We start from the raw sequence: 14,958 nt of genomic DNA, 5'->3' as shown, positions 1-14,958 counted from the left end.
CCAGTTGTACTTCCCAACCCCCACATAACAACACACATACACTATAGCACAAAGATCCCATACTATGCAAATGGCACCCAATGGGGGGTTCTGCTTGAGGCAGAGCGGAATAAAAGGATAAGCGAAAAACAAAGACAGGTGACCTCGTGCTGAATGCCTGCCTCCATGCTAATACAGTCATTGCTGGGTATTTATTTGTTTATTTTTGCAAGGAAAGGAAATGTGTGCTTTTCCAGTATCCACCTCCCACTTCATGAACAATAGACCTGATACAAGATTACACTGAAGTAAGAAATCCCATTAAAAGATGTCCACAGGTTGTCCTGCTCTGTGCCAGGAAACTGTAAAAAAAAAAGACTATGCCAGAAGACATATGCATATAAAGAGAATTCAATGTTGGATTGTACAGGCAGAGGAACGTGGTAGTTTCTAAAAGCTTGCATTATTCATGTAACAGGTTCTCTCGCCATTGACGACATCTTATTTACATTAAAGTCTGAAAACACCAAAACATCAGTGGTCATTTTTTAGAACAAATGACCTGCATGAAAACAGCATTCTACATTAGAATCCTTAAATCTTGATGGTTTTCCGAGTCCTTGCAGGTTTTGGCTGAATGCAGAAAATCAGTTTTACAACTAATAAAGAAAAATCATCATCACTTTCCAGCTTCAAGTAAAAAGCAATGTGCTGGCGAAATTCATGTCTGGGAACGTTTTTACATTTTGTAATGTTTATTTCTCTTTCACAGAATCATACTTCACACTTGTAGTAAAGGTTGACAAACACCCTCGTCTTTTTATTTCACTTCGAAAATTGTGAACAACTTTGCAGATTCTAATCTCTGGGTGGATATATTCTTGCAATCTGGCAAATTTAACCACTGGCTAGAAGCTAGACAGAGCTCATGTGGCCAATTAGTGACCACTAGCCGCCATGTAATGGAGCAAAAGTAGAGCGCGGATGCAAAGTAACGAAAACTATAACCAGACTGTGGAACAAGGGAGATGGCAAAAACTATGAAAAAGACAAGAACAACAATTGAATGAAAAACAAACATATATATATATATATATATATATATATATATATATATATATATATATATATATATATATATATATATATAAATAGACTTTGTCACATATAAATGACAGCACAGTGAAATTCTTTCTTCGCATATCCATTGCATGAATCAGGTGCAGAAACAAACACGTCACATGGTACATTGAGGTGCAGTGGCTTGTGGGACCTGGTCCACCATTTGTCCTCTAGCATAATTATTGCAATGAATCATTTGTGCATATAATTCCAAAAAGTAAGAACACTCTGGTGCCTATATTGTCATTTTAACCATATATAGTTGATACGCAGTAACACAATAACAGTAACATATACATATTTTCTTTGAGGTTAAGGATTTATTACAGGTGGTAACTCTCCGAATCGTAGTGCTGATAAGTCTACGGTCTCCTGATTTTCAAATATACAAATATCCACACATCTGTTCAATTTTAGACATTTGCCCATCAGCACAAATTATATGTCAAGCAAACAGTCAAAAAAAAAAAAAAGCAAAATTATTACTGTACAGGGATCTTTGGTTTGTCACTCTGAATATTTCCCTATGAAAAAATAAAGCACAAGCCATAAACCTGAACAATCCGAAGAACCCCCTATTAGGAACTCTGATTTCTCAAGAGTATGACCCTAAATTGTTCCAGGGCCCTGCATCTATACAAACATGGTCTCCACTAGCATCCCAGTGGTGCAGATTAGAGCTCCCTTGCGTAATCATAGAACAGCATACAATAATGAATGAAATAAGCAACATCTCTTTCGATGGCAGGTGTAGCTTTACCTCCTACTGAGTCTAGTGAGAGCAGCTGGGGAAAAAGAGCCCAGGGAGTCCAGTCACACAATTACAGCCTTCAGCCAATCAACTGCATCTACATCCCCGGTCGGCCTACGGTCCTCCAGGAGTTAATGAGCCATTAACCATACAATGAAGCCAATAGAAGGGCGGTTAAAAATGGAATAGAAAGGTAAGTGGGTCAAAACTTCGAGGTGTGCTTTCTATTTGAAAGCTCACTTTTTGTTAGCATAAAGAAGGGCATCAGCAGAAACGGGTGAAAGCCAGTAATTGGGAGCAAATCGCTTGTTTCGCTGATTCAGCAGACCTTCACGGAAGATCATCGCTTGTTTGAGAGGCAGTGAGGGGGATTCAGAGTCCTGCAGGGACCTTGGAGTAGACAATAAGAGCCTGACACAATTTACAGATCCGCAGTTTTATCGACAAAAATGATCAGACAAGATAAAGACGGCATGAAATCGTTTTACGTGTTTCGAACGGGTTTGGTCGTGCCGATTTTTCCAGCGTAATACGACGCACTCGTTTTCTGACGGAAGCTCACAAATTGCCGTGCACCATCTTGAGCTTTCTGGGGTAATAGATGTTCACTCGACAAGGCAGCGATTCATAGGAGGAAAAAATGTTATTGCTCATAAAACACATGTGCACGAGCGTGCCAGTCGGAACAAAGCGGGGAACTGAGCACGGCTTCGGGGGCTGCGTGAAATTGCATCCACTTTTACATCAATTAAATTCAAATCAGTCACATCTGGTTGTTCCTAGGTATTGCGACTGCACCCTATCAAAGGCAATTACCCTTAATCAGATTACGGACCGTTCATTTCCCATCAGACCCCAGGCATGGCTTTCGAAAAATGATCAATTAGTTCAAACACATGGATGTGGGTATGGATATGAATAGTGCATGTGTTTAGGGGAGTGTGTGGATCACAGAGTGTGTGTGTTTGAACAAGTAAGAAAAGTACCTTTTATAGGCACTGACTTTCATTAAAAGGACAAGTGGCGTATCATCAGCAGTCACTGTTCACATCGCAAGTCAGACTGAAAGCTGTCATGTTCCATTTCGTGGCACGCCGGAGAGCCTCGTAGTTAACCGAGGTTGACAAAATGAGTTTGTGGTTAACCTCAGATGAACTTTTAACAAGTCGAATTCTCAGGCCTGTGGGATTTTATGTTGGCCATCTGACCACAAGCTGGCGTAAAAGATAGTGCAGAGGTAAACAATTTGATTTTAGGGTAAGAGCATCCATGCTAATCATTTTATGTGAAGAAACCCTAGACAACTGCCTAGTACCACAAAGATTACATTTGGCCTCAGTGCAGCCCAAACAACTCAGGAGGCTACATTGAGTAGCTACACAGATGATATAATTAGGCCTGCAACTAACGATTATTTCGAAAATCGATTATTCAGTTTATAGTCCAAAGATGTCCAAATTTTATACCTCCCTCTTTTTTTGTAGCAATTTGAGACAGAAACAGGTATGGCTGAAAAAAATGTCAGCCAAGTTTAATTTTTCTACATTGCGGTTCTTTTAATTAGACACCTTTTAAAACAACGCAGAAATGAAAAGAAATATCTCCAAAATGGGTATAAATGGGTCTCATATGTGTGAAAGCCTCCTAAGCTCTGATTCATTAAGATCCCTGATAACGAGTTCTAATTTTGCGGATGTAATCTGATAAATGGCCTGTGCACATAATGAGTGTGTTGCAGATGATTTAGAAAGAATAATTGCGTAATTGGCGTTCCTAACGAAGTAGAAGAAGGAAATGTTCTCGATAGCCACGGCAGACTCGAGTCTCAGGTTCATCTGTCGTGTGTAGAAGAACGCTTAAAACTGGTGCAACAGTACAGTATGATACGACGTACAAAAAGGTAGCAAACTTTAAACACTGAGCGTTGCATTTCAGTGCAAATACACAATGGGAAAAAACTCTTGGGACACTATCTGGACTTTTGCAGTCATATGTGGGTCAGCCTCAAATTGTTAGCACAAAGTTGGGACACTCAATTGTATAGGATGTTGTTGAATCTTCTAGCATTACATTTTCCCTTCACTTGAACTATGAAACCCAAACCCGTTCCAGCATAACTATAGGTGCGTTAACATGATGCATTTTAATCGGTTCAAAAGTCCAATCCGAAGGGAAACGCTCCATGTAAACACCTCAATCATAATAAAAATGCCCAAAACTAATGAAATTGAAATCGAGTTGAGAGGGGTGGGATAAACTTTGCCATAAACCGAATGAAATAAAACAAGCATAATTAGCGGAATTGGATTTCTGACTGTATCTTCTTATGGGGACACAAAAACGTGTAAATGACCGGTTACACTAGCGAAAGTTTAGTTCCCATTCCAGGTCACTAAATTCCAGCATTACAACCCGCTCTAACCAGTCCTTACCGTGACCTTCGTCCATATGCTTCTGCTGATCAATGAGATGCTCCTTAGAGATGCAAAGCCACCAAAAAGCTCAGCTTCCTGCGCCGGTCTTTCTCTTATACCTTCCAGCAGTAGTTTGCCTACAAAATCATGCTGTTGCTTGATCAAGAGCAACACTTTCCTCAAAAATTGAGTGCATTAGATAAAAGGGAACTCCACCTTGGATCTCAAGTTTTTTGCCCTATACCAGTGAAATGTACTTCCTCTTGATATACGCAACAGCAACTCCGTCTCTATTCTTAAATCCCGAGAAAACACTTTGTTGTATTTGAACTTTATTTGTATTTTATCTAAATGACAAGAAAGTGTACATGTAAACATGGCTACTGTCCCTTTGCACAAAGCCAGCTCCATGAAGATATGCTCTACACGGGTTAGAGTGGAAGATCTTAAGTTGCCTCCTATAGAGACTTGACCTCAACCCTATTGAACAACTTGTGGTCTTTACAACCACACTCCAAAATCTAGTGAAACATCTTTCCAGAACAGTGGCAGTTCAACTTTATCTCTGTTGAACACCGTTGGGATGAATCTAATTTGTATTTCTTTAAATATTCCAGGGATGTTGTGTAGGTAGTTGGGGTCAGAGCACAGTGTCAGCCATGATACCGCACCCCTGGATCGCAGAGTGTTAAGGGCTTCGCTCATGGGCCTCAAGAGTGGCAGCTTGGTGGCAGCTTGCCGATGCCGTGGATTGAACCCCCGACATACCGATTAGTAACCCAAAGTAGTGAAACGACTATTAAAAAATCAACCTTGGACTTTTTTTTTTTTTGTAACTGGTATCAAGTCTACATATGTTTTTTTGAAATGCAAATATGATTTATAAAATGCAAGAATTCAGGCTCTGTAAGTGAATGTTAAAAAGAAACACTGCAGGTCAGATATAAATGGACAACAAAGATCAGAAATACAGTACAGACCAAAAGTTTGGACACACCTTCTCATTCAAAGAGTTTTCTTTATTTTCATGACTATGAAAATTGTAGAGTCACACTGAAGGCATCAAGGGCTATTTGACCAAGAAGGAGAGTGATGGGGTGCTGCGCCAGATGACCTGGCCAACAAGTGCCAAGCATCTCTCGGGGAACTCCTTCAAGACTGTTGGAAGACCATTTCAGGTGACTACCTCTTGAAGCTCATCAAGAGAATGCCAAGAGTGTGCAAAGCAGTAATCAAAGCAAAAGGTGGCTACTTTGAAGAACCTACAATATGACATTTTTCAGTTGTTTCACACTTTTTTGTTATGTATATAATTCCATATATAATTCCACATGTGTTAATTCATAGTTTTGATGCCTTCAGTGTGAATCTACAATTTTCATAGTCATGAAAATAAAGAAAACTCTTTGAATGAGAAGGTGTGTCCAAACTTTTGGTCTGTACTGTATATGCTGGAATTATTATTTATTCAGTGGATTTAGAGACTGGATAAAATAATTTTTTTAAGAAGACTTCAAAAAGTTATTTAATCGATCTATTCTAAAAAGAAATATACAAACCAAGGCATGTACATAAACCAAAACACTTAAAAATAAAATAAAAAAATATGAACTTACCTTCATCAATACTGACTCGCTAAGTTTTTCCCGGTTCACGATCTTTATGGCGACTTTCTGACATGTGACACAGTGAACCCCCAGCTTCACCAAGCCTAAGGAAAAAAAAAGAGGAAAAAAAAGAAAGAATTTATAAAAGGCATTTCATCAAACAAATGCTCAGTGACAATAAAGAGCACTTTCATCTGAAATGAAAATTGCCTCCATCATGCGTAAAATGAAAATGCATTCCCAAAAAAAAAATAAAAAAAACACGGTAAATGTCAGAGAACATACATAAACACAAACAAGACCGGATCAATGAAGGAAATCCCCGGATAGCTTTCTGTCAGAGCGACCATAAAAAGGAAGCCGCTTCCTGACTCAAAGCCCGACAGTATATCACACGCCGTCTCCAAAATGCCACGGCTTTGCATTTTTTTATTACCAGCACCCCGTTTTATTTCACCCAGCCTCTGCATATCAAACTGTTGATTTCCCTGCAGAGTTACCCAGAGGGCTGAGGGGCTGTACACACCTGACGTGTCCCTGCCTTTCTTTTATGTCCATGTGTCATTACAGCCTGGGGGCCAGTGTAAAGCCAACGTCTCCTTCATTCCCTGTTGAAGGTGTGAAGCGATGTCGAATCCTGCATCCAGGGACCGAGTGAATATTTCAGCTCTGTGTAATTGCCTTTAACACAGGTGTCTCAAGGCAGGACGACACGCATGGAGGAATATAGTAAGATGTCAAGGTCACGGGATAATATAAAAGTGTGCCATATGATTCAGTGGTTCAGAATTAATATAATATAGCATCAGCCTTCATTAATCTGTTACTGTCATTGCAAATCCCTAACAAATTCAGCAAAGTGGATGAGATCCGAAAAAGTAAATTCCAGAAAAACCAGAGAGATCGCTCCCTGTTGATGATTCGTTTTACCTTTTATAACGTCCATACTTCGAGTTTTTCGAAACAAACTTTTCTCTCATTATTTTACATTGTACCAAATCTCAGCAGTTCACTACAATTTATAATTGTTAGAAATATAACCTGTGCGCCTTCCCCTTACATGCGGAAAATAACATTTTCATAAAACATCGTATGATACACAAATATTCGGTTTACAATATGTCTGCTTTGTTCTGCATAAACGCCGTAGACAGTTATTCACACTTATAAAATGTCTAGAACAGTACAATAGTGACACCGAGAGAGATGCCACACAGACTGATGGTTCATGCTGATTTATAATTTTCATTTTCTGCTCTAAACTTCCCTGGTGGTCTAGTGGTTAGGATGCGGCGCTCTCAACACTGCGGCCCGGGTTCGATCCCCGGTCAGGGAACCGACCCCAGCCACTTTCAGTGCCGGTCCCAAGCCCGGATAAATTGGGGAGGGTTGCGTTAGGAAGGGCATCCAGCGTAAAAAACATGTGCCAAATCAAACGTGCGAAGGATCCGCTGTGGCGACCCCTAACGGGAGAAGCCGAAAGAAAGTTTTATTTTCTGCTCTAAACTGATGGCTTTCCTCTTCTCTTTTTTCACTACAAGCATTAGACATACTTGGTGCTTATAAGACATGCTTTTATCACTAAAATTGCTGTTTGAAACCGTTTGAAACTGAAATAAATACACACTGAGAAACTTTACTCCGTCTCACAGGTTATCTCACAGGGCGAAAGATACGCGCTGTCTCCAGGAAGTTACAGCTCTACCTCTGCCATGTTAATCTGTATTCCATGTGACTCTCAGAACACGCCTCGGTCTCCATAGCATTGTGATACGTCATATTCACGTAGCAGCAGCGGTGCTGCGAGAACGCGCTCGAGAAACAGTTCAGCGAGTAGAAATAAATTATATATAAATATTGGTCACAAATGATTGGTCACTTTCTAAATAATAACAGTGTAGGACATCTGCAACCTTTTCATTTTATCATCAGGAGAGCACATTACACAAAATTAACCCAAATGCTGGCACTATTTCATCATCTTGACAAATGAGTGAATTAAAAGCATGATTGAAAAAAAAAAAACCGCTTACACTGCACACACAAAAGATGACTTCTCAACCTGGATTTAGTCTCTCATGGCCTCATTAATTTGTGTGCAAAACTACACTGACTGTGGCACACAGTCATACATATTTAATAAATATATCGTGGTCGACTATTCAGTCACTCGCTACAGTTTTCAACAGTGGATTCAGCTATTTTTTCCCCCCCACAAGCCTACAAAAGTAACATGTTCTCTCCTGCTCTACTTGAATTGTAATGGTCCGAAAAATTTTTTTAGCTATTTAATAAACAAATATGAGTGTAAATTTGATTTTGAAATGTTCGAAATTTACTAGTACTATTCACACTATGAATTTAATTATGTGACATCCTACATTGTATTTAAAAATGAAAATAAACCAATGATAAAATAATTATGATTAAAAATAATTTATTGTTATTATATAAAATTACAAAATTTTCCACTGTGCCTCATTAACAGATTTCCTGCCATCGTATTTTTGGTTGCGTAAAACTCTTTCACAACCTGAATGGAAAATAACTGATCAACCAATCAAGACATAATGAATCAGTGGCTTCATCATACATTCTGGCTTCCCTACCAGAAGTTCATACGGATCACTATGTGCTTTTCAAAAGCAGCAAAAGAATAACAGGAAATGGGAGACCGAATCATGCCCTCTTCGTATAATGAGAAATAACCCTGTACAATGTTCTGCTAAATTGTCTGATCTACGAAAATGTTGCTCAAGTTTGTATCCTATTATTTATCATTTGTGCAAACTGTCCAGAGTGGATATTCAGGAAAGATCACCAATAAAATTCCTTTTTACTTTTAGGTTAGGATTAAATGTTAGATTGGAAACATTGTTCACTTTAGGGCATTGATCAGATTTGGCATTGTGAGATTTTGATGACTAGACATTATATATACAGTGAGGAAAATAAGTATTTGAACACCCTGCTATTTTGCAAGTTCTTCCACTTAGAAATCAAGGAGGGGTCTGAAATTGTCATCGTAGGTTCATGTCCACTGTGAGAAACATAATCTAAAAAAAAAAATCCAGAAAAAACTATGTATGATGTTTTAACTATTTATTTGTATGATACAGCTGCAAATAAGTATTTGAACACCTGAGAAAGTCAATGTCAATATTTGGTACAGGAGCCTTTGTTTGCAATTACAGAGGTCAAACGTTTCCTGTAGTTTTTCACCAGGTTTGCACACACTGCAGGAGGGATTTTGGCCCACTCCTCCACACAGATCTTCTCTAGATCAGTCAGGTTTCTGGCCTGTCGCTAAGAAACACGGAGTTTGAGCTCCCTCCAAAGATTCTCTATTGGGTTTAGGTCTGGAGACTGGCTAGGCCACGCCAGAACCTTGATATGCTTCTTACAGAGCCACTCCTTGGTTATCCTGGCTGTGTGCTTCGGGTCATTGTCATGTTGGAAGACCGGGCCTCGACCCATCTTCAATGCTCTAACTGAGGGAAGGAGGTTGTTCCCCAAAATCTCGCAATACATGGCCCCGGTCATCCTCTCCTTAATACAGTGCAGTCGCCCTGTCCCATGTGCAGAAAAACAGCATGATGCTACCACCCCCATGCTTCACAGTAGGGATGGTGTTCTTGGGATGGTACTCATCATTCTTTTTCCTCCAAACACGTTTAGTGGAATTATGATCCAAAAGTTCTATTTTGGTCTCATCTGACCACATGACTTTCTCCCATGACTCCTCTGGATCATCCAAATGGTCATTGGCAAACTTAAGACGTGCCTGGACATGTGTTGGTTTAAGCAGGGGAACCTTTCGTGCCATGCATGATTTCAAATCATGACATCTTAGTGTATTACCAACAGTAACCTTGGAAACGGTGGTCCCAGCTCTTTTCAGGTCATTGACCAGCTCCTCCCGTGTAGTTCTGGGCTGATTTCTCACCTTCCTTAGCATCATTGAGACCCCACGAGGTGAGATCTTGCATGGAGCCCCAGTCCGAGGGAGATTGACAATCATGTTTAGCTTCTTCCATTTTCTAATGATTGCTCCAACAGTGGACCTTTTTTCACCAAGCTGCTTGGCAATTTCCCCGTAGCCCTTTCCAGCCTTGTGGAGGTGTACAATTTTGTCTCTAGTGTCTTTGGACAGCTCTTTGGTCTTGGCCATGTTAGTAGTTGGATTCTTACTGATTGTATGGGGTGGACAGGTGTCTTTATGCAGCTAACGACCTCAAACAGGTGCATCTAATTTAGGATAATAAATGTAGTGGAGGTGGACATTTTAAAGGCAGACTAACAGGTCTTTGAGGGTCAGAATTCTAGCTGATAGACAGGTGTTCAAATACTTATTTGCAGCTGTATCATACAAATAAATAGTTTAAAAATCATATATTGTGATTTCTGGATTTTTTTTTTTATATTATGTCTCTCACAGTGGACATGCACCTACGATGACAATTTCAAACCCCTTGATGATTTCTAAGTGGGAGAACTTGCAAAATAGCAGCGTGTTCAAATACTTATTTTCCTCACTGTATAAAACAGAATGCAATTAGTTGCAAATCTCAATATTTTCACAATAGAATATAGAAAACATAAAATGCATGACTTCGTAGCAGAGGAGGCCGGGTGCTGACGTGGCCTGCCTGCAGTCTAGACCTTTCACCATTTGAAAACATTTGGTGCATCATGAAATTAAAAAACACAACAAAGGACACCCAGAACTGTTGAGCAACTTGTATCCTTTATCAGACACACAGTGAACAAAATTTAGCTCCCAAAACTTCGGCAAATGGTCTCCTTCGTTCCCCGATTTATATAGACTGAAGATGTGTAGCATGTTTACAACTGCGGTAAAATTACCTTGTTTTTAACTTATATATAATAATTGGGGTTTTATATACGTACACACAGAGAAAGCGAGAGAAATTTTTTTTAGAAAAAAGTAAGCTTGAAGTGTATGCCTGAGAGCCTCAATCACCTTTACACACCGTTTCAGCCATTCAGAGTGGTAAAAAAGGACGAGATAGAAAATTTAAATGTCTCTAAGACTACATGTGCTTCTCTTCTGCACTGAAAGCCTCCAAGAATTCATTACTCAAACAGTAGGCATGTACAACAAACATGAACACACAATGTTTGTTCTGGCACAATACGGAAACACACTGAAGTCTGTGCAGAAAACACACGAACTCGGTTTGGATGCTAATCAGGACTTCAGTCGAACATTTCAATATGAATAAATGCATACGTAACAGGCGAATTAATGGTCGCAACACATGTTAGTCAGAGAGAGTGGGAGAGCAAGGGCATCGACACAAAGAGCGAGCAAACAGCCGAGGAACTGAGAAACGTGGCCACGTATGGAAGCATTTGTATGTTGAATTACTGCATGTACTTTGAACTTAGAAAGCACACAATAGCAGAGGTTGAATTTATTTTGCTGGCGTGGTTGATTTATTCTGACCAGATCCGAACTTGATGTCTTTTTTCTACAGGAGTGTTCTGTTCCAGGATCGGTACTATCATCATCGAAACACCAAGAGAAGACATTGTGCTTTGGAACAACAATAAGGTGCCTATGGTATCGTTTTAGAGAGATGTTGAATCTATAATCGGACATACTGATGCTGATCCGGGAGCTTGTGGTGGTTTTTACACCAATCAGCTATAACATAAAAAGTCAACATGCATATGAAATATTTAACACTGATTATCTCATTAGAATAGCAACCGTCAGGAGGTGAGATATACTAGCCAGCATCTGAACAGTTCTCATAGTTACAGTATCTGTTAAAACCAGGGGAAAAATGAGTTTTTCATTTAGGGAAACGCCACTACATTTCAGTCAGATATCTTTTTTTACTCAACTACTTTTTGCAAAATCAGACTGTTAAAAGTTTGTGAACCCTTTAGATTTAGAAGTAGATCTAATCGAAAAAATTAAGACAAAAATATTATGCTTGGTGATTTTTTTATTTTTTTTTTTGAGAGAAAAATTATCCAATATTAAATATCGATTAGTGGCAAAAGAACATAACATTTCTGGTAACTGTTGATCACAATGCCTTGGAGAAATATCAACCTATTACTCAGTAAAGAACAGATTTAGGTCCAGGATCATGATGGGTTTCATTACACAAACTGCTTGCTTCAAATCATTCTAGAACATTTCTACTGGATGAAGGTCAGGACTTTTTTTGTAAGAAAATCTGAAGGGTTCACAAACTTTTAAGCACCACTGTCGATATGCGATAGAGCAAACGAATTTTCTGCAAAGAATATTACATCGACTACACTGAGCATGTCTTTATTGTCTAAGGAGAAGCTGTTGGAAACTCATGTTTGAGATTCACTTAGAAACAATGAGAGAATGTGTACATAATGACCTTCTTCACTCACTGTGCTGCACAGGTAAACATCCCAACATCACTGAGTCAAACGTGTCTCCCAGCAGGTCAACATGCAGCGCTCTTGTCATTTTTACAGACAGAAACAGCACTTTTCCACGAGAGATTTGTCCGCTAACAGTTCACCAAAAGAGCCAAAAATCTCATGTGTGAAAAGAGCTGTCAAATCTCAGCATAAAACCGAGAATGAAGGATGAAATAGGCAAATTAACTGAGCGGAAAAAATCAAGAAATGAGACACAAAGTGAAGAATTAAGGTTGAACCACTGAGAATAGAAACAGCATTGATTTTTAATCTAATGTACACTGATGAAGTGATGTTGCTTTTTCTCCAGCCAGCGATCCGAGTTTCACTACATATGAGCCTGGTCTAAGTTCTTGTTTTTTTCTGGTTTGGTGCAGCACCTATATATTTGAGCAGCAAAAAAAATTTGGCAATTCACATTATCTATATTACAGCTATTACAATAAAATAATATTGAGCAAGCAGAGATGTGGTTGGGTGCTGGTTTCTAAATGGTGGCCAGAGCTGGAGGAAGTAAGTGGTCCTGATTACACACCTGTGCTTAGTTTTACTAGTGGGCTGCTCTATTTGCTCTTTCCATGAACCAGCAGTTTCTCCATAAATACATCGACCAGGCATAACTTTATGACCACCTGCCTAATATAGTGTTGGTCCCCTTTTTGCTTGCAAAACAGCTCTGACCCGTCGAGCATCAACAGCATTAACTTTTAAGCATTAAATTTGAGCTACAGGATCTCGTCTGTTCGATTGGACCACACGGACCAGCCTTCGCTCCCCACGTGCATCAGTGAGCCTTAGCCGCCCATGACCCTGTCGCCGGTTCACCACTGTTCCTTCCTTGGAGCACTTTTGATAGATACTGACCACTGCAGACCAGAACATCCCACATGAGCTGCAGTTTTGGAGATGCTCTGACCCAGTCTTCTAGACGTCACAATTTGGCCCTTGTGGAACTCAAATCCTTACGCTTTCCCATTTTTCCTGCTTCTAACACATCAACTTTAAGAAAAAATGTTCAATTGCTGCCAAATATATCCCACTGACTAACAGGTGCCATGATGAAGAGATAATCGGTGTTCTTCATTTCACCGCTCATAATGTTATAATCTTATAAAGTTATGTATTATCAGTGTAGAATAAAAAATTTGACATGCTTTTCTGCCTTTAACCATTACAATGGCAGCTTCCTATTGTTTATATATGTGTCCTAAACTTGCCACTCTGTAGCTGAACTTCATTCATATGCACATTACATAATTAAAGTGAATTCAATCCAAAGTTGGAGCAAGGAGCGATGTTTGGTTCCAACGTTACCATAACGACAAGAATCCCTTGAGACAGATTTTTTTTTTTTAGACGTCTCAGCCGAATGTCATTCATGTCTGATTATTAAAAACAAAACAGTGAGAAGGTAAAGAGCCTGAAGATTTCACGTTTTATTCTGTAATGCAAGGTTGAATATGTTCTCGAAAAAAATCACTTGAAAGTCCTGCATGGCCTCATGTTTGCTAAGAGGGAAACAAGGAATAAAATATAATTCCCAGAGGTATGACGTGGAACTCCGTAGGAGGAATGACACCGACAGCCTTTAACTAATCAATATATATATAAGCTTGTGGGTTATACATAGTTATTGCCTGTGACCTTTAGACAAACCATCAGTGCAGCAGCGTTATCCAGGGACACCCCCCCCCCGTGATGCTCATCTACTCTTACATGTCCTTATATTCCCCCCACCATTCTTTCTGTCTTACACACACACAACCACTAATATCCATACACACTAATTCCACACAGAATCACAGCACAAAGTATTTATATTTTGAGTATTCAAGTTTTTTTTTTTTTCGATTTTCATCTGCCGATGTGGAATCTCAGCTTCTGCAGGAGACCTTTTAGTAATAAAAGTAGTCTCACTGTAGCTTGCCAAGGCACTGCGGTCCCATGCTGATCTATATTTGATTAATGCACCCTGTGTCAGGATAAATGCTTCATAATTAAACAGACACTGAAAGCGAATGCAGCCAGGGGTTTCGAGTTCAAAGGAATAGTGTGAAAAGAATTTTACACAATTTTACAGCCTGTATGTATAATACATCGTGATCCGTGTGCGAGTTCTGAATTTCTGTTATAGTTTACTAACAGCTTAATTTTTTTTAATCAGGAAAGCTGTGCTTCCTAAATTAACCGCAACACCATATGTACATCTGAAATATCCTGGTTTCTACTTAGATCCCTGAATGATCTAATAATACTTGGGTCATTGGTTCTGGTTTTACAAATTGGTGTTTGGATCTACACCGATCAGGCATAACATTATGAGCGGTGAAGTAAATAAAACTATTTCTTCATCATGGCACATGTTAGGGGGTGGATATATTTATTAGGCAGCAAGTGAACATTTTCCCCTTGTATTTAATGTGTTTGAAGCAGGAAAATTGGGTGAGCGTAAAGATTTAAATTTGAGTTAGATAAGGGCCAAATTGTGACGTCTAGACGACTGAGTCAGAGTATCTCTAAAACTGCAGCTCTTGTGGGATGTTATGATCTGCAGTGCTCAGTATCTATCTAAAGTGCTCCAAGGAAGGAACAGTGGTGAACCGGCGACAGGGTCGTGGGCGGCCAAGGCTCAAATGATGCACGTGGG

At 39.4% G+C, this 14,958-nt stretch overlaps 1 protein-coding gene across 4 annotated transcripts in view; it reads right to left on the bottom strand.

Annotated features, from left to right (window-relative positions):
* Positions 1–14,958, bottom strand: part of brsk2b (BR serine/threonine kinase 2b) — a 195,533-nt gene that overhangs the window by 86,390 nt on the left and 94,185 nt on the right. For all 4 annotated transcript variants that reach the window (XM_083549913.1, XM_083549914.1, XM_083549912.1 and 1 more), the window contains exon 2: positions 5,883–5,977. In XM_083549913.1, coding sequence (XP_083406039.1) covers positions 5,883–5,977 — 95 coding nt within the window. The remainder of the gene's footprint in view (positions 1–5,882; positions 5,978–14,958) is intronic.

The sequence above is a fragment of the Silurus aristotelis genome (assembly GCF_946808225.1).
Source record: "Silurus aristotelis genome assembly, chromosome: 9".
In the NCBI taxonomy this organism is placed as follows: domain Eukaryota; kingdom Metazoa; phylum Chordata; class Actinopteri; order Siluriformes; family Siluridae; genus Silurus; species Silurus aristotelis.
This window is presented reverse-complemented; position numbering and strand designations above follow the sequence as displayed.